At 44.6% G+C, this 19,988-nt stretch overlaps 1 protein-coding gene across 3 annotated transcripts in view; it reads left to right on the top strand.

The window, feature by feature from the left end:
• The window catches only part of CLIP2 (CAP-Gly domain containing linker protein 2), a 122,002-nt gene that overhangs the window by 25,017 nt on the left and 76,997 nt on the right, over nt 1–19,988 (top strand). For all 3 annotated transcript variants that reach the window (XM_072640174.1, XM_072640173.1, XM_072640175.1), the window contains exon 2: nt 5,384–5,609. In XM_072640174.1, coding sequence (XP_072496275.1) covers nt 5,495–5,609 — 115 coding nt within the window. In that variant the 5' untranslated portion in view covers nt 5,384–5,494. The remainder of the gene's footprint in view (nt 1–5,383; nt 5,610–19,988) is intronic.

The following is a 19,988-nucleotide window of genomic DNA, read 5'->3' as shown; positions in this document are numbered from 1 at the left end:
ATTTCAAAATATTATTGTTGTTACTGCATCACGTTAGTTAGTGGGGAATCATGGAACCTCAGAGTTCAGAAGGACCATAGTGTTTGCTATCCTGAGAGATCAAGCATCCTCTCCAGGATGGGAGCTCCTTCCAAGTATGAGCTAACATGTCTTATTCCATTTCCCCTGGTGATTGGCACCTAGGGATAAGGAAGGAATAAGCATTTATTAAACATCTACTGTATGGCATCATCTCATTTGATCTTCACAACAACCAGCTCTGGAAGGTAAGGGCTATTATCATCTCCATTTTACAGTTGTGGAAACTGAGAACATAGAGGTTAAGTGACTTCTCCAGGGTCACACAGCCAGGATGCGACCAAGGTAAAATTTGAAGTTAGGTCTTCCTGTCTCCAAGGCCAGCTCTCTATTCATTAGGCAACATTGTCTAGTGTAAGATCTATCTATCTATCGATCTATCGGTCTGTCTGTCTATCTGTGTGTATGTCTGTCTATCTGTGTGTATGTCTGTCTATCTGTGTATATGTGTGTTTATATATATATGTATATGTAGTAAAAAACCTACATTTTTACAATGGTGGTTTTCCCCCAACATCAAGCTGAAACTGTCCCCCTGTCATTCCTGCTCATCACTCCTAGTTCTGATGTCTGGGGTCATCAGAGAATAAATGCCTGGCACACAGTAGGCTCACTGATAGGGTTCTAACATCTCTGACCAATGACACCTAGCTGCCAAATAGGATACATTCTCATGCATTCCTCCCAACAGCCCTCCCTGGTAGGGATTGAGAGGTTTGTTATCTGTATTTTGCAATGATAGAAAGTGAGGCTTAGTGAGAGGTGAAGGGAGTTGGCTTCTAGGTGCCTCTGAGGAGGGATAATGCCAGGAAAGCAGTGTCTTTCTTAGGGTAAAAAAGGAGCTCTCTCTCCCAAACCACACGTGGATGGATGTGCTCTTTGTTCCAGGGCCTGGAAGGAGGCCATCAAGAGCTGAGTGTGGGAGGAAGGGAAGGATTCCTAGGAAAGTGGTGTGTGTGTGTGTGTGTGTGTGTGTGTGTGTGTGTGTGTGTGTGTGTGTGTGTGTGTGTGGTGGGGAAAGAGAGACAAAGACAGGCAGAGGGAATGAGAGAGACAGAGAAAGAGACAGAGAGGGAGGGAAGGATGGAGGGAGACAGAGAGAAAGAGAGAGAGAGAGAGAGAGAGAGAGAGAAACAGTTCAGCAAAACTAACTCATGCACCAACCAAGTCTAATGTTATATGTGGATTTGCACACCCATAGTCCCCTACCTCTAAAAAGGTGTGTGGGAGTGGGGTGGGGGGGTTACTCCTCTTTTCTCTTTCATTTCCATGGCTTCAGTCATTGTCTCCATGTGAGAGACGCCCAAATCTGCATCTCTTCCCCAAGCCTCTTTCCAAGGACCCAGGATCAAATTTTCAGCCCTATGGGACACTTTCCCCTGGACCAGAGCCTCCCTTTGGCCTCTCTCACCTCCTTTCTGTCTGTGGAGCCACCAAGTTTCCTGTGTCTTCAGTCCTTGTCTTTCAGCTCTTAGATCCTACGGATTTGACCTGTGCAGTATTTTCATCTGTATATAGTGGATAGAATGTCAGATTCAGATCCAGAAAGTTCTGGGTTCTAATCCTGCCTTTGACACTTACTAGGTGTATGACCCTGGGCAAGTTAGTTTCTATCTCTGGGCCTCAGTTTCTTCCCCTGTAAAATGAGGAGATTGTACCAACTTGCCTCTAAAGTTCTCTACAGCTCTAGACCTTTGGTCCCAAGAATATATTCCCATTGCCGCTCTAGAACAGGCCCTCCATTCACCTAGACTCCAGTAATGACCTCTTTTAAAACGTCATTTTTATTGAAATCGTTTTTCTCACATTATCCACATTTTCTAGTGTATACGTGCCACCCCTTCCCATCTGTATCAAATCAGCCCTCATAACAAAGATTGAAATAAGAAAAAAAACTCAACAAGTCAACCTTTGATGTATGTGCGACATTCTGGACTCTCATCTCTTGCCTCTGGGTGTGTTTTCTCAACTCCTCATTTCCAGGTCCAACCGATGATGTCATCACTGCCTCCACTCCTAATCCCCACCCCCTCCATGTATCCTTCATACCACGCCTAGCATAATTTTCCATGTATATTTATGTTTATATTTGTAATATGTGTGTGTGTGTGTGTGTGTGTATACACACACAAAGATGATCATAAGATTATAGAGTTAGAGCTGGAAAAGGCTGAGTCCAACTCTTTCATTTCATTCATTCATTCATTCATTCATTCATTCATTCATGCTCCTTCATTTGTTTAAGGCTGGGTTTTCTTATCTTACTTAGTAAGCAGGAAGTACCATGACCATTCATGGGCCCAGTACTGCTGATTGTCATGGGACCTTTGACCTGCTCCATTTCTGACCTGAAACAGTTTGACTCACTCAGGCAGCCTGATGGTCCCTCGCTCCTCTAAGGGGTCTCACCATATTGGTGTAGGATGTCATGAGGACACCCATAGTTTCTGGAGCTCAAGTGATCCACTGTCCGCAGCCTCCCCATTAGCTGTCAGTTTACATATGAAGAAAATGAGGCACGGAGGTTAGGTCACTTGCCTGGGGTCACATGAGCTGGTTAAGTGTCTAAATTGGGATTTTAACCCAAGTGCAAGCCAAGTATCTTGTTTATAGCACATTGCCTAATCATGTCAAAACCTCGCAATGACTCCCTAGTACCTCTTTATTTTTTAAAGATGATAAGGGTTAAGTAACTTGCCCAGGGTCTCATAGCTACTAAGTGTCTAAGGTCCTCCTGACTCCAAGGCCAGTGTTCTATCCATTGAGCCACTTAGATGCCGCCGTGCCTATTGAATAATGTTTAAAAACCTTGGGTTGGCATTCAGGGTTCACTTACATTTTTAGCCTCATTCCCTACAAAGTATAATCCTATTACACTGAGCTATTTCTTCTTTAACGTACGTGTCCATTGGTTTCTGCCCTGACTTTCCTTAAGCAATTTTCTGTAGCTAGTGTGCCTCCTTCCTTGCGAAGTTAGTTCTCTATTCACCAGGCCATGCTGTCTTTTCAGAGGATCCTTCCTGTTCTTTGAGACCTTGGGGAGATACCAAGTTCACTGGGATACATTCTCTGACACTTCTTTTCCACCTCTTGAAATGAATTACAGAATCTCAGAATTGAGGAGCTCAGAGGATGTCTAGCCCAAACTGTGCCTGTGCGAGAGTCATGCCTACCACATACCCAATGGATGGTCATTCAGTATCCAGGGAGGGGAAACCCTCTACTTCCTGAGATAGCCCATTCATTGTTCTACTAGTGGCCCCCTCCAGCTGTTAGAAAATTTTTCCTTACATGGAGCAGAAATCTGCCTCTGCAGCATTCCCTCCCAGTGTTCCCAGGTCTGCCACACTGAGGCCAAGTAGAACCCAACAACTCCCTCCTCCTGCACCCATGTCAACCTTTCAGAGACAGCTATTCTGTCTTCCGACCAAAGCTATTTTTCTCCATACCAAACATCCTTTGTTTCTTTCATTTAGTCCTTATATGGCAAGATCTTGAGGCCCAACATTGTCCTGGTTACCCTTCACTGGACCTTCTCCAGCGTATCAGTATTTTTCCTAAATGGCGGTGCCCACTATGGCACCCAGCACTCTAGTTTTGACCTGGCCAGGACAGAGAGCCTTTCCTTTCCCTGATTCTGGTCAATGTGCCTCTTGGGTCAGTCCAAGGTCAAAAGAGCTTTGGGGGCCTGTCACACCCCACTGTTACCTCCAGGAAGCTTCTCTAACCCCTTTTCCAACAAATGGCTGTCTAGGCACACCACCCCCACACCATACATTAGGCCAAGAGTAAGATATCACATTTATCCTGATTAAATGTCTTGTTATTAGAGTCATCCCAACACTGTTCAGATCTCTGTCAAGATCTTCACAGATCCTGCTTCTGCCATCTCACATTAACTGTTGTTTCCATCTTGGTAATGACAGTTCCTCTCTCTGGCCTTCCATATGATACTTGGAACCGCTCATATGTTCCAAGTAGAGTCTGTATTAGACTAGCATTATTGTGTGTAGTGGTGTGTGTGTGTGTGTGTGTGTTTGTGTGTGCATGTGTACAGAAAGAAGGACAGTGACTTGAATTTAACATAAAAAGAAAAGTGAACTTCATATAAGAGAGGTTCTCTGCTTCATGTACAGCCTTCTCTCTGTTCTGTTCTCTATGTGGAAGTGTCCTTTTTTAGCTGATATTTTTTAAGTGAACTTGATTTTTTAGATGGGGAAAGATAAGCATATATAGGATAAATACGGGATGGGGAGAAGGACTGCATGTGGGATTTCATTGGTGCAGTGAAGTCATATATGAGCAAAGGTCCTTTACCAATGCAGATTAGTACCTGCTCTGCTACTTGCTGTCTTACAGAGTTGACTGTATGAGAATTGGCCAGGATCAAACGACCGGGATGTATCAGAGGCCAGGATGGGGCTCAAGATTTCCTGACTCTGAGACAAGCTCGCTGCCCACTAGGCTATGCTGGATATATATACACACACATGCACACACACAAATATGTATGTGTGTGTATATATATATATGTACACACACACATACATACACATACGTATTCATGCATATATATACATATACAAATGTATACATTTTATACACACTTATACACAGTATATACACACACATATACATTATACACACATACATATATACACACATATATGCATTATACACATATAGATCATACATACACATACATATATACATTATACACACATATATATACATTATATATACACACATATATACATACACACATACATATATATCTATATATCTGTATATAGAAGATGAACTGAGTCTCAGGTAGTTGGGAGGGAGGGCACCGTCAGTTGGGGGAATCCATAGGGGCTTTAAGTAGATGATGGTGCTTGAGTCAAATCTCACAGGAAGTGTCTATGACCAGGGAATAACAATTAGTAACTTCATTAACTTGGGATCCAATTTAGATTCCTCCTTTTCAACCTGATCATTTGTTAACTGATCTTTCTTCTTAAAAATCCTTCTGTAAAGGAGGATGTGTTTGGATTGCCAAAATGTAACCAGGTCAGAGGGTCTCATCGAAGCTCCCACATGATTCCTTTCACAAGAGATGGTGTTATACAGATGGATTCCTAGGATTTGCTAACTGTTCTTTTCTGCTGTGGCTGTAAGTCACAACAAACTATATAATACCAGGTGTTTCTAGGAATAGCTATTTGCTGGCCCCTTATAAAACTAGCCAACCCTTGGTTGGCAAATCTGACCATCATTCTCATCCTAACCTCTGTCTGTCTCTCTCTTTGTATCTTCTCATCAGGCAGGTGAGGATGGGAGAGAGGATGCTCCATCCAACAGCCTGACAGGGTGACGTGGGTCACTCCATCCCATAGAAGGCCAGGTACCAACCTGCTGTCTAAGCAACGCAACCATGCTGAAACCCAGTGGGCTAAAGATCCCCAACCGGGGAGGAAAACACTCCAGCCCTGTGGGCCGAACCTCTTCTGGGTCATCCTCGGGAGTGGCCACTACCAACTCTAAGGAAGGTAAGGACAAATTCAATCATGGCTGAGAACTTCTTTGGGGATTTGGGGAAAGGAGAGACTGGTAGGCAATGGGATGATGAGATGGAAAATCTCAGGACCGTGGAGCAAGAGGGGCCCAGGAGAGGGTGTTCATCCCAGTTTTCTGCCTTTAGGAAAAGTTATATAACACACAGAGAGGATTTCTGGCAGGATTGGAGCACTGAAATTTCTTCATCAAACTGAAGTTCCTTATGCTTTAATATAAACTTATTTCTTATTGTTTTTATTTATGAATTTTCTTCAGGGGTTTAAAGGTGACCGAGTTATCCCCTAACTTCCTCTTCCTTGACAGTCTAACTTTGCATTTAATAGAATATCAGCTGGGGTGGACCTTGCAGGCCATGTCCAGCCCCCTCATTTTACAGATGAGGAAACGGAGGCCCAGAGAGGTTGCCAAGGTACCCAGTTAATAAATACCTGTGGCAGGCTTGGAATCCAAATTTTTCTGATCTTCAGTCCAGTCCCCTAGCTAGCATACCGCTCTATCTCCCTCATTTTACAAAGAAGGGAAACACTATTGAGGGTGATGTGCATGATCTCTCTCCCTCTGGGCAAAAATGGACTAGATCCCAGGTCCGTGCAACCTTCTTTCCAGTACCTCATGCTCTTTGTCAGACCCCTTTTCTATCCTTTCAGCTGTGATGGTTTCATTCCTCTGACAATTGTTATTCCATTTAATTAATAATAATAATGATAATAATAACATTTATGTAGTGTTTTAAGGTTTGCAAAATACTTTAGAAATCTTGTCTCCTTTGAGTCTCATGATAAGCCCTGTCAGATTTGAAAATTTTCTAGGGATTCTCAGAGATGGAGGTGAGAAGGGACAAGCGTGGGCAAAGGCTCATAGGTGGGAGATCAAATGTTGCATATGGGAAATGAGGAATAGGCTGATTTGACTAACAGGTAGAGGTCCTGATGAGTGTGATGTGTGGAGGTGGGAAAAGGACTCAGCGTTTTGTTAAATAGGAACAGGCTGGCCTGGCGATAGCAGGGCTGGTTTGGTCTTTGTCTGAGGGGGCCTCAGTTTCCTCATTTGTAAAATGAGGAGCTGGCTTTTGGGGATTGTGGCTATGACTCCAAGGTCCCAGAAGCTTCCCAAGATGCAGGGCATCAACCTGTGAGGACAAAGGGGAGGGAAGGCCTGGGACAGACTCCAGGCCATGCTGGGCTGTCTCCTCACTGCCTGCCCCCAGACTCTTGGGCAGGAGACCCAGAGGCCTGATGCTGCCCATGCCCCCTCTTACCCACTCCACCCCAGGGCTTTGGCCTGGCAAGTGGGTGGCAGGAGACACCAGTCTGGCCCTGCTGAGTCCAAGGTAGCCATCTGCCACCTTGGGGACACTTGAGCAGGAAGACATCAGATCCTTTATTTGATTTTGCTCTTCATTTTGGGCGCTGCTCCTTTTATAAATTTGAGAAGGAGTCACTAACACTCTGGGTTGGGCTGGGCTGAGTTGGAGGGGAGGGAAGAGAACAGCTGGTTAGGCCCGGACTCTTGGGAATTTAAAAGAAAATGAAAGAAAAAACCTTTTTGTGATCCCCCGGCTCATGTGACAGAAGCATTGACCCTCCCCGAAACTAAGGCAGCAGGTGAACACTTCAAGGGGGAGAGTGGGGAAGGCAGATGGCTCCTACCTCCCTCGCACTCTCCAGTTCCTTTCCATCTCCCCCTTTCCTTCTTCCTTTCTCTCTCTTGCCTCCTTTGACTTGGGCCCCAGATGAAAGATGTCCCCTTTCTGGTGTTTCTCAGGCTCTCCTATCTTCAACCCCCCACCCAATGTCCTGTATAGACTCATTCTGCTTGGCTATATTACCTCTCCCAATAGAGGACAGAGCCATGAAGGCAAGGACTATTTGGAATCTGTCCTTGTACCTAGTGCTAGTACCATCCAGTACTGTGCCTGACACATCCCAACCAGGTGCTTGACTGAGCAGTCACTTATCAGCTGGGTGGGAGTGGGGTTAGTGAAAGTTCCCCAGAAAGGGGAGCAAATCCTGGAGTTATGTTATTAACCCCCTTTATGGAGAATTTATCAAATGCTTGTTGAACTGAATGGGTACAAATTCAGCAGATGAAGGAGAATGTTCTAGGTCAAGGAAAGAGGGTGAGGGAAGGCAGGAGGGCTGTTTGGGCAGATTGTAGTACGTTTACAGAGGTGTGATGTGTGATTGACCAAATGCAGAGAGGTAGCTGAGGGACTGTGAAACGTGGCTCTGGATTCGGGAAGACCTACCTCTGATACCTACTGACTGTGTGATCCTGGACAAGTCACATGCTTCTTGTTACCCTGCCTTTAATTGAAGGATGTGTGCCAATCAGCACTGGTAGAAGGATTTTCTCAAAGGGAGTTTCTACCTTGATAGAATCTCTGGTCCAGTTCTCCCCAAAGTTAGTCCAAGATGGTACCAAGGGAAACTAGAAGAATATAGAAGCCATGGATAGAAACAGTGACATCAGAGGGAAGAACAGATTGGAGGGAGAGAGAAAAAGCCCAGTTTGGGGCGTGTTGAATGGATGGATGCTCAGGTGGAGGGAGACCGCCTGGAGGTGGCTGGAGATGTGGATGTGAGTGTTGGGATTGATGGGAGATCTGGGAGCCAGTTTGGGAAAGAAGAGAATTCAAGTCCTGGGAACGAGTGAGCTCACCAGTGGGAGAGAATGTGGGGAGCCCAGGATGGAGCCTTGGGGGAACACCCACAGTAATCATTTGGCAAAAGAACAGAGTTCAGGGAGGGGTCTTGTGTTTCACTGGGTCCACCACAGGTCTAGGTGCACAGTAGGATCACAGATTCGGAGCTGGAAGGGACCTCAGAGGCCATCTACTCTGACTACCTCATTTCATTTTACAGGTGAGGAAATCAGTCCCAGAAAGAGATTAAGTGACGCATAGCAATTGTCAGGGCTGGGATTTGAATTCAGGTCTGTGGACTCCCAATCCAGAACTTTTCACACTCAACTGGGCTACTACCAGCCTTTGACGTAATAAAGACTTATTGATCAACATCACCTAACATCATATAATTATATTGTTGAGCAAATGAGGCAGGGACCTAGGAGCTTGAACATGATAGCCCCTAAAGGTTTTGTTCTATGAAGTTAGGATTCAGTCAAAGGACTGCACTTGAGGACCTGGAGAGCTGCATGTGGCCTCGAGGCCTCAGGTTCCCCAACCTTCCCCAGATCCAATGAGGAATCACAAAGGAGGCTCATAAAGTCACACTTGGAGAGACCATCTAGCTTGTATTACACATGAAGTCATGGGGAATAATCATCAGAGGTGAAATTTGAACCCAGATCCTCTGACTGGCAGCTAGATAGAATAGGCAAGATCTGAGTTGAAATCCAGCCTCAGACACTTACTGGCTATCTGACCCATTGTCTGATTCAGTTTCTTCAACTATAAAATGGGGATAATAATAGCACCAGCTTCCTAAGTGTTGTGAGGATCTAATGAGACTATACTTGTAAAGCCCTTACTTAAGATAGTGGCTGGCACATACTAGGTGCTTCATAAATGCTTATTTCCTTCCTTCTTCTGATCCCAAAATCAGGTCTACAGAGTCCTACATTGGACTTCAGTCTCGAGCAGTACTAGTAACGTGTTCCATCTTTTTCAAAACCTTTTCCCATGTACTATTATTATGTATTTAATTGAGAAGCGAGATGAGGTCAACACAGTGAATGAGACCCCCAAGAGAAGAGAGGCATCTTGGTAAAGTAGATGAAAAGTAAGTCTGGGACTCAGAAAGCTCTGGGTTCAATTTCTGTTTCCAGCCTATATTGGCTACATCAGCAAGGGCAAGTCTTTCTAAAGAGAAGCTGCAGAGAGAAAGTGCATTGGTAGAAGGAACTTCCTCATCTGGGAGTTGCCATCATCAATGAAGCACCAATCCCAATTGATAATATAATGAAGTGTCCTTAATAAAGTGTTATCTAAAAGATTCACCATATTGAGCATTTATTTATAAAGCACTTTCCCTGTAAAAGTCCTGAGCTGGCACTGCAAAGATTATTATTCCCATTTTACAGATAAGAAAATTGAGACCTAGTGACAATAAGTGACTTGCCTGTGGTCACACAGCTGGGAAGTAGAGCTGGAATTTGAACCAGGTCTTCTTTTTTTAAACATATTTTAATTTATTTTGTTAAATATTTCCCAATTACTGGTAAAAAGTTTTTAGTATTCATTTAATATTTTTTAATATTATTTAAATTAAGTTAAATTAAATTTAAATTTAATAATATTTAATATTCATTCCAAATTCTCTCCCTCCCCCTCCTTGAGAAGGCAAGCAATTTGATATTGGTTACACATGTGACATCATGTGAAACATATTTCCGTATTAGTCATGTTGCAACAGAAAACATAGACAAAAAAAGAAAATTAGGAAAAGCAAAAATAAGTATGTGTCAATCTGCATTCAGACTCCGTCAGTTCTTTGGAGATAGACAGTGTTTCTCATCATGAGTCTTTTGGAATTGTCTTGGATCATTATGTTGCTGAGAAGAGCTAAGTTCACAGTTGATCATGATACAATGTTGCCATTACTATGTACAATGTTTTTCTGGTTCTGCTTACTTCACTTTGCATCAGTTCGTGTAAGTCAGGTTTTTATGAAAGAATCCTGCTCGTCATTTCTTATAGCACAATAGTATTCCATTACATTCATATGCCACAACTTGTTCCACTGTTCCCCAATTGATGGACATCCCCTCGATTTCCAATTCTTGGCCATTACGTAAAGGAATGTTATAAACACTTCTGTGCGTATAAGTCATTTCCCCATTTGTTCACCTTAGGATGCAGCCTTAGTAGTGGTTTTGCTGGGTCAAAGGTTATACACAATTTGATTGCCCTTTGGGCTTAGTTCCAAATTGTTTTCCAGAATGAACCCAGGTTTTTTGATTTCAGTTCTTTCACTGGTGCCATATACCCCTCCCCCCACAATCTCTTCTCTACATATTATCCCATTCCATCCTCACCACTTCCTGAGAGAGAGGTAATGCTGCATACCCATTTGACAGATAATAAAACAAAGGCCCAGACTATTAAAAAGAACACTGAGCTTAGAGGTGGAACTCAGACCTAGCTCCTCATTAGCTGAATGACCCTGAGCAAGTTACCTCATTTTTCTGGGCCTCCTTTCCTTCATCTGAAAAAAGTGGAAGTGCAAGACTTACAATCTGATTGTCAAATCAAGCAAGCATTTATTAAATACCCACTGTATGCAAAGAACTGTGCTATACTCTAGGGAACCAAGGTCCAAAGGAAAAAAAACACTCCCTACCTCCTTGGGCCTGTGAGGAAAGTTCCTTGTAAATTGTCAAATGTTCTATGAGTGAGAGTGACTGTATTCTTTATTATTATAAATGACTGGAAGTATCGGCAATAGCTAACTTATTTGTGTTATTGTTTTTACTGTTGTTTATATGGCGTCTTAAGGTTTGCAAAACTCTTTACCAATATTATCTCATTTTATTCTCACAATCACTTTGGGTGGTTGGTGCTTTTAATTGCCCCATTTTATAGAGAAGGAAATTGAGGCCAACAGAGGTTAAGTGACTTGCCCAAGGTCACATAGCTAATAAATGTCTGAGGCCAGATTTGAACCCAGATATCCCTGACTCTAGGTCCTGGGTTCTATCCACTGCACTAACTAGCTGCTCCCAATGAAAAAATGACAAAGCATTGATGAAATATTTACCCAGACCCAGAGACTGGGCTTGAAAAGATAAGAAATCAAGTCCCTGACCTCAAGGAGCTCCCATTCTAATGTAAAATGGGACCTGAAAGGGAGGGGCCTGGCGCTCAGAAGGTTTGGACAACTCACCCAGGAGAACCTAGGATGATCCCAGGGTCCTGGCAGGAGGGGCATGAGGAGGATGAGGTTGATGGCCCATTAGATTGTAAGGTCTTTGAAGACAAGGATTGACTTTTTTCTTATTTGTGTCTCCAGCACTTTGAATGGTGCCTAACAAATAGTAGGTGCTTACTACATGTTCCTTGAATTGGCTGGAGTAGAGCTGACACAGTTTGGGAAATGGACACGACTGATTCTCCCCTAGTTTGAAGGTATTTGGATAGAAATGGTTCTTTTCTGTTCAGTGTTCTGCAGACTGTTTCACAGTTGGCTAAAAATGACTACTTTTAGCCATTGAATAAAAATAAACCTCCTGATGACAGTGATGATGTAGCTTGCCTAAAGTTCCGCAGCTCACTTAGTAGAGAGCTCAGGCTGCAGTGTGGCTTCATGCTCAGTCCCTCTTTCCATGCAGGGCCAGGCCTCTGCAAAGAGAAGGGAGACTTCCAACCCTGCAGATGACTGTTAGGAATTCCCCAGCTCTATTCCTCAGCAGCATGGTTGCCTCCCCAGGCAATAGAATCAGTTACCTGAACCAAAGAGGTTCTCACTCTTAGGATAGTGGGTAGAGCCCTGGGCCTGAAGTCAGAGGACCTGGGTTCAAACGTTGCCTGTGTTGCGTGACTTCCTGCCTCACTTTCCTCATCTATAAAATGAGGATAAAAATAGCACCTGTCCCCCATGAGATAATATTCGTAAAAACACGTTGCAAACCTTGAAATTCTATATAAATGCTAACTATTATTATTTTTCCCTATACCATATGGTAGAGGACAGGCCTGGGTGCCAAGAAACACTTTAAAACTCTGAGGTTTTCTACTCCTTTCCTTCTGCCTCCCTCTCTGAACCACATCCTAAACTTTTTAATAACAATCTTGATGAGTAAAGCCAAGTGGAGCTTTTATAGGGCCGGGGGAGCAGGGTTGCCTCCTAATGGCTCTATGCTGCCGCCACTGAAAACCCGGCTTTATCGATCCCCTCCGTAAGAGGCATGTTGATGGGAGCTCCTAGCCGGGCCTCTTCAGGAGGGATGTGACGACGGGTGGATGCTCCATGGGTAGCAGGCTCTGCTCCTTCAAGGGTAAAGCTTCCTTCTATCTCCATTGCTTTGTATGTTAGGAGCCAGTCAGGGTGGGGGGGTTTATGAGGGAAGTTGGAATGGAAGAAACATTGTGGAGCTTGAGTTGGGGGGTGGGGGAGAGAGGATACTGGGAGTCCTTTTTCTGTGGCCCCCACCCAGCTTTGTGTCTGCATGGATGATGGACTCAGGCTGTGCCCAGAGCATCCCGAGAGGTGGCTGGGACAGGTAGGCTTGATTTTGGATACGTCTTGAGGTAGGACATGTCCCTTTGGGGGAGGGGGCAGTGTTTGATAGCTGGTGTTGATTCAGCAGTTAATGCTTTCTAATGGAGGCTAGTAGCAAAGTGTTTGGAGAGAGTGAGGATCAGATGGCTAGCTGGAAACTCCTAATTCGTTCTTAAAAGAATGCTCAGGGATAGGGAGAGTCTCTAAATTTGTAATGTCAAACTGGGGTTCCTGCCCTTCCCCGCTTAGAGACGGCAGCCCACTTTGCAGGATTCCCTCACTGTTCTGTGGGGCCTCCTGCAGCCTAGGAGTATCTCCTGGAATGGCGAGAGAATCCAGACCTTGCTGATCTGGCCTCAGCTCTGGGATTTCCAAGAAACCTTTCTTGGTGCTGCTGAGCACAGGGTTCTCTAGCACAGGATAGATCTGTGACCTCAGTGCATCTCTACCCAATTTCCAGGAGAGCTGGAACTCCCTTCCAGGTGAATGATGAAAGTCAGGGACCTGTACTGAAGGTCAATGTAACCTTGAGTGATGAGTAAAGAGCCTGGGAGCCTTCCTGGCAAGTGCTACCAGACAGTACCATTAGATCCCTTCTCTATGGAGCTGATCTTCCCCTTGTGCTAAGCATGGACTATCCCCTTGAGAATGTGATGTTTGGAGGAGCAAGGTTAAGAGTAGAGGGTTAGGAGGCCTCTTGGGGCTGAGTCTTGTCAGGGAAAAGATCAAGGTCCTTACTTGTCCTGCCAACCCTTGGGATTTCTCCTCTTCCCCTCCTTGATCCCAATCTGGCAGCCTCAGGGGCCAGCAGAGCCCCACAGCTGCCGGCAGACAAAGCCATCCCTCAGATCAGGTTCCCTGCTCCCCGCCTTCTTTTAAATCTCAGCCTTTGCCTGTGTTCAGCTGATGTTGGGGTTTAAGCTTGATGCCTGCAATAAATCCTTCTCCCTCTTGAAATTCCTCAGGCACATCTGGGAAAAAGCCCATCGTTTCAACGTGCGTACAGATTCCTTTTTTAAGATGTGGTCAATATTTGGATAGTCATGGGTCAGTTTATATGGGAGGAACCTCCTCCCCACTTCTCCTGTCCCTTGGCCAGCATCCACCCTTTAACTCTTGTCTTGCCTTAGATGCCGTTCAAGGCTAGGCTGAGCAAGTGATGCTCAAAGTGGTCAGTTTGCTTTGGGGGGTTGTGATGAAAAGTCAGAGTGATAGGTCCCTAGAATGTCAGCTGAAAGGAACTTTAGAACATAGAATCTTAGAATATAGATCATCGGGTGTGGGGGCAGATCTTGGGACGTAAAATGTCAGAATGTTGAAAATCAGAACCAGAAGCCACTGAAGCCTGTAGGATGTTCCAACAGAACCAATTAAGAGACCTTAAACCTGCAATGTGAATGTTATATGATAGAATATCAAAGAACCTGTGAATGTAGAATCCTGGGAGACAGGGTGGTACAATGGAAAGAATCCTTGGAGAGAGCATTCAGATGTTGGGTCTGGCACTAGCTCTGTGGTGTCAACTTCTCTGAGCCTCAGTTTCCTAATTTGTAAATTGGTGATAATAGTACTTGCGATATCTACCTGACAGACTTGCTGAACTATGCTGGAGATAGAACAGATGGAGGGAGGTTGTGAGAAAAGCAATTTGTAGATCTTAACTGCTACAGAAGTGTGAGTTCATAATAATTGTAGGATTATAGCTCTGGGGCTGAAAGGGATCTTGGAGTTATTTAACTCTCCCATATTACAGATGAGGAAAGTGAGGTCTGGCAAGGTTACTATGATTTGCCCAAAGGTGGAATTTGAACCCATGCCCTCTGACTCAATCCAGTGCCTTTCCCACTGCACTGAGCTCCAGGAATAACAGAATGTCGGTTAGGAGGGGTCTTGGAATAGTCTGTCAGAGCTGGGGGGACCCTCAGAGTTCATCTAATCCAAGCTCCTGATTTTACCGGGGAGGAAACAGAGGCCCAGGGAAGGTGAAATTACTCAAGGTCAAAGGGCCAATTATTGATAACTAAAATATTAGGTACAATTAATCTTCCCAACTAGATCCTCACTGTTCAGTGAGTTCAACCATTGTAGGATTGTGCCTGCCTTTACTAATAAGAGACTGGAGGGAGCAGGAGGGAAGGAGAACCTCTGCAAAGACTCATAAAGCTATGTCAAGTTGAACTCCTCAAGGGCTGGTGCTTTTCTCAGAGTGACCTTGACCATAGCAGCTGTTGAAACAACTGGCCCGTGTTCTTGGAGATCATATTATCTAGGGGTGGGGGCAGCCAGGGAAGGGGAAAGCAGGGTGGAAGATTACCTGGGGACCCAGCTCTGCTGAAATGAGCTGGGGATGGAACAGATGGAGGGAGGAACAGCTGAGACCATCCAGGGCCTCACCAACACTGGGGCTTCCCTGCTTCCTGCCAGGGACCCTTTCTCTTTGTCTCTAATCTGGACCGGGAGCAGGTAGGAGAGAAGGGAGCTTTCCCAGAGTGCAGGGGTTGGAGGGAGGAAGGAGAACAGTCAGTGAGGGAACAGGAGAAGCTGAATGACCATTTGACCAGGGCCGCTGCCCCTGGAGCGGCTCCAGATCTGGCTCAGCTGGAGATGGTGGGGCTAGAGCTGGGAGGACAGGGGCTGGAGGCAGACAGGAGCGCTGAGGGAGACAAAACAGAAAGATTTTTAATTTGCTGCTACTACTGTGTCCTCTACCTGCTCGGGAACATCCGGTGCTCAGGAGAGGAAGCCTAGACTCCCCTGCCTGGTACTCGAAGCCCTCCATAATTGGGTCCCAGCCTGTCTTTCCAGCCTTATATAATAATAATAATAATTTACATTACACTTTGGGTTCTCAGAGTGTTTTACCTGTGTCACCTCATTTGCTACTCACAAAAACCCTGGGAAGTGCTATTATCATTCTTTTAACGCCATTTTACAGATAGTGAGACTAAGGCTAGATAAGTGACTTGCCCAAGGTAACATAGCTAGGAGGATTCTGAGACAGGATTTGAACTCATATCTTCCTGACTAAGGCCAGTTGTTTACTTCTGGTTTCTCAGCTATATTCCTCAACCTACCCTCTGCTCCAGTGAAGCTGTGTAGCTTGTTCTTCCTACATGCCATACTCTTTTCCTATTTCCACACCTTTGCTCATGCTGTTCCCTTGCCTAGAATGCCCTCCCTTCTCTGCCCTTTCTCTAAATCCCAGAGATTCTTCAGGGCTTGGCTGAATCCTCCTTCTTTCAGGAAGCCTTCCTAGGTCACTGCAGTTGAATTATTGATGTCTCAACTGAGTTTTCAGTGTCTGTAACTATCCTTTGTCACAATGTAACAGCATGTGATCGACACTGTCTCTTGTCTTGCTCCCTTCCCTATCTTTTATTGCTTCCCCAGGGAAGACCTTGTCTCCTCACCTAGACTGGGAGGTCCCCGAGGGCCAGGCCTCCTGGCTTTTTTGTACCTAGTCACTAGTCTGTTCCATGGTTAAGGCCCAACTGGGGTGATCTAAGGCAGTTTGTTATGGTAGAAAGCCTCTGAGTGCTTGGGGTCAAACTCAGGCTGCTACTTACTACCTGTCTTGGGCAAGACTAACCTTGAGCAAGGCAGTTTTTCTCTCATGTCCTCAGTTTCTTTCTGTGTAACATGAGGGAGTTGGACCAGATATCCCTAAGACCTGCCACCTATAACTCTGTGACCCTGTGGACTCGTCTGATGAGACACCAGAGGGCTGTGTGACTTCTCAGGGATCTGCCTGAAGCTGGGTCTCTCCTAGAGGCAGCAGTGCTAAGAATCACTAATAATTATACAGCACCGGGTCGGGATCAGGGGTTTAACCTGGGATTCAGATTTCAAGGGGTCTATGAACTTGAAAAACATTCCATCTTTATGTTAGTGAAATTCTTTCCCTTTGTAGTCCCATGTATTTTTTGTGTTAGAAACCTTATTCTAAGAAGGGTCCATAGGCTTCCAGACTGACAAGAGGGTCCGGGACATAAAAAAGCTTAAGAGCCTCCAATTCAGTGCTTTAAGGTTTCTATATGATCTCATTTTCTCCTCACATCAATTCTGTGATCATCCCGTTTTGCAGAGGAGGAAACCAAGGCAGAAAGGAGTAAAATGACTTTCCCAGAGTCACCCACCTAGTGTTCAAGGCAAGCTGTAAGCCTGTGTCTTTCAGACTCCAAGCCTGGCATTCTGTCCACTAGAAGTCATCTAGCTGGCCAGGCCCATACTGAAAGTGACCTAATCTCCTGAGGCCAGGGGAAATCTTCCATTTCCAAGTGCATCCGCAAGGCCCTGCTGGCCTCAATGATATCCAAGGGCACAGCTCCACTGGTGTGGCTGGGGCATGGGAGGATACTACATGTCCATCAGTCCATGATCACAACATCCTATCAGAGCAAAGCAAGCAGCCCACATGATCACCAGGAGAGGCAGAAGCTTCTAGATCAGTGCCCCGAGAGGCATTGCTTTTTTAAAAATGTGTTCATCTCTTTTGTTTTCACATCACCTAAATTTTCCCTTGCATTCCCCTCTTCCCAAATGAGATGGCATTGTAAAGTGCTTAGCATAGTGCTGGGCACATAGTAGGCACTGTATAAATTCTCATTTTCTCCCTCCCTCCTTCCTTCCAACCTTGTTTTCTTTTTTTCTCTCTCCCTCTCTCCCTTCTTTCCTTCCTTCCTCCCTTATAACAAAAAAGAGGAAAATCAATAAAATCAATAAAAATATTGAAAAGCACAGTAATATATGCAAAGTTTCACCCTGTAGAGTCATAGCCACCCCAACCCTGCAAACAAGTAGAGGGGAGGGGAAAGTGTCTTCCTCTGTTTTTTCAATTATGCCACTTGGGAATGAGTTTCCTGATTTCTGTTCCTACCTATCCAGCTTTAAATCTCTGCTTCAGCCTCCCCTTCCACCTCACTGAATGGACTTGAACTCCAGGCCCTGAGCCCACCTGGTTTTCAGTGTTCATTCCCCCTCCAGGCCCTCCTTTGCTAGGAGAGGATTTCCTCTTAGACCCAGAGCAGCCATTATGAGTCAGGACCCTTCCCCCTCCTTCATCTCTGATCCCACAGGATCCTCAAGATGCTGGATTGGAAGGATTTGGCAAGTGGCCACTTATAGTTAAACTCTATTTGGTGTTGGGTCATTTGTGGTTTTTTGGTAGGAGTGGAAAGAGCCCTGACTCTGGAGTTAGATGACCTGAGTTCACATTCCTAATGCTTGTTGCCTTCTGTGACCTTGGACTAATCACTAAACTTCCCAGGCCTCAGTTTCTTCCTCTGTAAAATGAGAGGTTAAACTAGATGTCCTTGGGGATCCTCTTTGACTCTAGGCCCAGTGTCCTATTAAATGGTAAATACTATTGAGTTCATTAGCAGGATAATGCTGCACCTTCCCTATACTTTGAGAATATCTGCTATAAGAAAGCTCCTTGGAAAAGGAGCTGACCCTGGACAAAAATGTGAAATTGTCAATATTTTGATTAAGTCTCCAGTAATCTCCTTGAGGGCAAGGTCGATCTTTCACCTCTCTTTGTATCCCCAATGTTCAGTCTGGTACCTGGTACATAGTAGGCACTTTATAAATAGTCACTGATCTATTGATGAGTCAATCAGTGAGAAAGGTGGAAAATCCCAGCTTCTCAAAGCTGGGTCCTGGGTGACATGCAGGAGGCTCATGGTATTGGTCACAGACTTCAGATTTCTCATTTATTTGGGCTTTTTCATTTTGCCTCCAAGGAGGGAATTTTGGAACGCTCTCTCCCTGACTAGGGAAGGCAATAGCTTTCAGAATTGTTCTCTTAGAATGGAGCTGATAATGTTGGGAGCTTCTTCTGATTTTTTTCCCCCAGAAGGCTTACTCATAGGCCCCGGGGGGAGCCAGGGGTGGGGAGAGGGGGGGTGGGGTGAGCTGGAAGCATAGACAACTCTCCCCAGGAGCAGGTAGGTGACATTTTTCTAGTCCCGGGCAGCTTGGTGATTCAGTGCATGGGCCCTTTGCACAAATGCCTGGAATGTGATTGGGCCCTGTCTAAAGGTCAGCATGTGACAGTGCGATTGGGGGGTGAGAGGGTGGTGAGGAGTTCCCCCAATTCAGTTACTGGGTCTAAATGGAGCTGAAAAAAAATACCCATCATTTTCCCAGAAGCCAACTCAGAGGAAAAAAACAAACAAATCCAAAACAAAAGCAAGGTGTGTGGGGGATTTCCCACCTTATACTTATCCTTTCTAAAATGAAACTGCAAATTAAAAAAAAAAAACTAGAGTTTTTGGATTCTTATTGACTTCCAGAGATGGAAGGGATTTTAGAGATCCTCTCAGTCTAACCTCTTTGTTTTTTAGGTGAGGAAACTGAGGCCCAGAAAGGGGATAAGATTGGTCCAAGGTCATCCAGGTAAAAAGCAGAACTGGAATATGAATCATGGATTAGAATTATAGATTTTATTATATATAAAATTATTAGATATTAGAATGTTATTAGATAATATATATTATTTAGATTAATTATAAACTAGAATAGGATCACAGATTTAGAGTTGGGACTGTGGAAACCACAGACTCCCATCTCTTTATTTCATAGATGGGGAAACTGAAGACCAGAGAAGTTATGTGATTAGCCCAGGAAGTGTTTGAGGCAAGATTCGAACTCAAATCTTCATAACTCCACATTCTTGGGCTCCAAATTTAGTGGATTTAAAGAAAAAAAATCTAGACAGAAACTGTCAACAAAAAGAAATGTTTCCAATGAAAACTAACCCCAGAGCGGGAAGCAACCTTAGAAGGTTACTTATTTATTTTTAATTTAATTTGTCCCAAGTGCTTGGGGGTGTGCTTCCTTTCTTAGAAATCTTAATGGATGTTTTTATATAACATTCCTTTCTGTATTTATTCCTCCCCACTATGCCGAAAACTTAAAACAAAAGCAGTTCAGTAAAACTAACTGTTTTATCAGCCATCTTTGATAGTAACTTTGAGTTCCACACCCATAGTCCACCACCTGTCCAGTAACAGGAGGAATGTTTGTGTTCTCATCCATTTTCCAGGGTTGAGATTGATTGATTATAATGATGCTGTGCCCTGTGCTTCTTCAGGTTCCAGTCACCTGCTGTTTCCTCAGCCTTGTGCTGAGTGAGCTATGTTAGAGGAAAGGATGAGATGGCGTTCTTGC

The sequence above is a fragment of the Notamacropus eugenii genome, chromosome 2 (assembly GCF_028372415.1).
Source record: "Notamacropus eugenii isolate mMacEug1 chromosome 2, mMacEug1.pri_v2, whole genome shotgun sequence".
NCBI classification, from domain to species: domain Eukaryota; kingdom Metazoa; phylum Chordata; class Mammalia; order Diprotodontia; family Macropodidae; genus Notamacropus; species Notamacropus eugenii.
The sequence above is the reverse complement of the archived record's forward strand: the minus strand, read 5'-3'. Positions and strand labels throughout refer to the sequence as shown.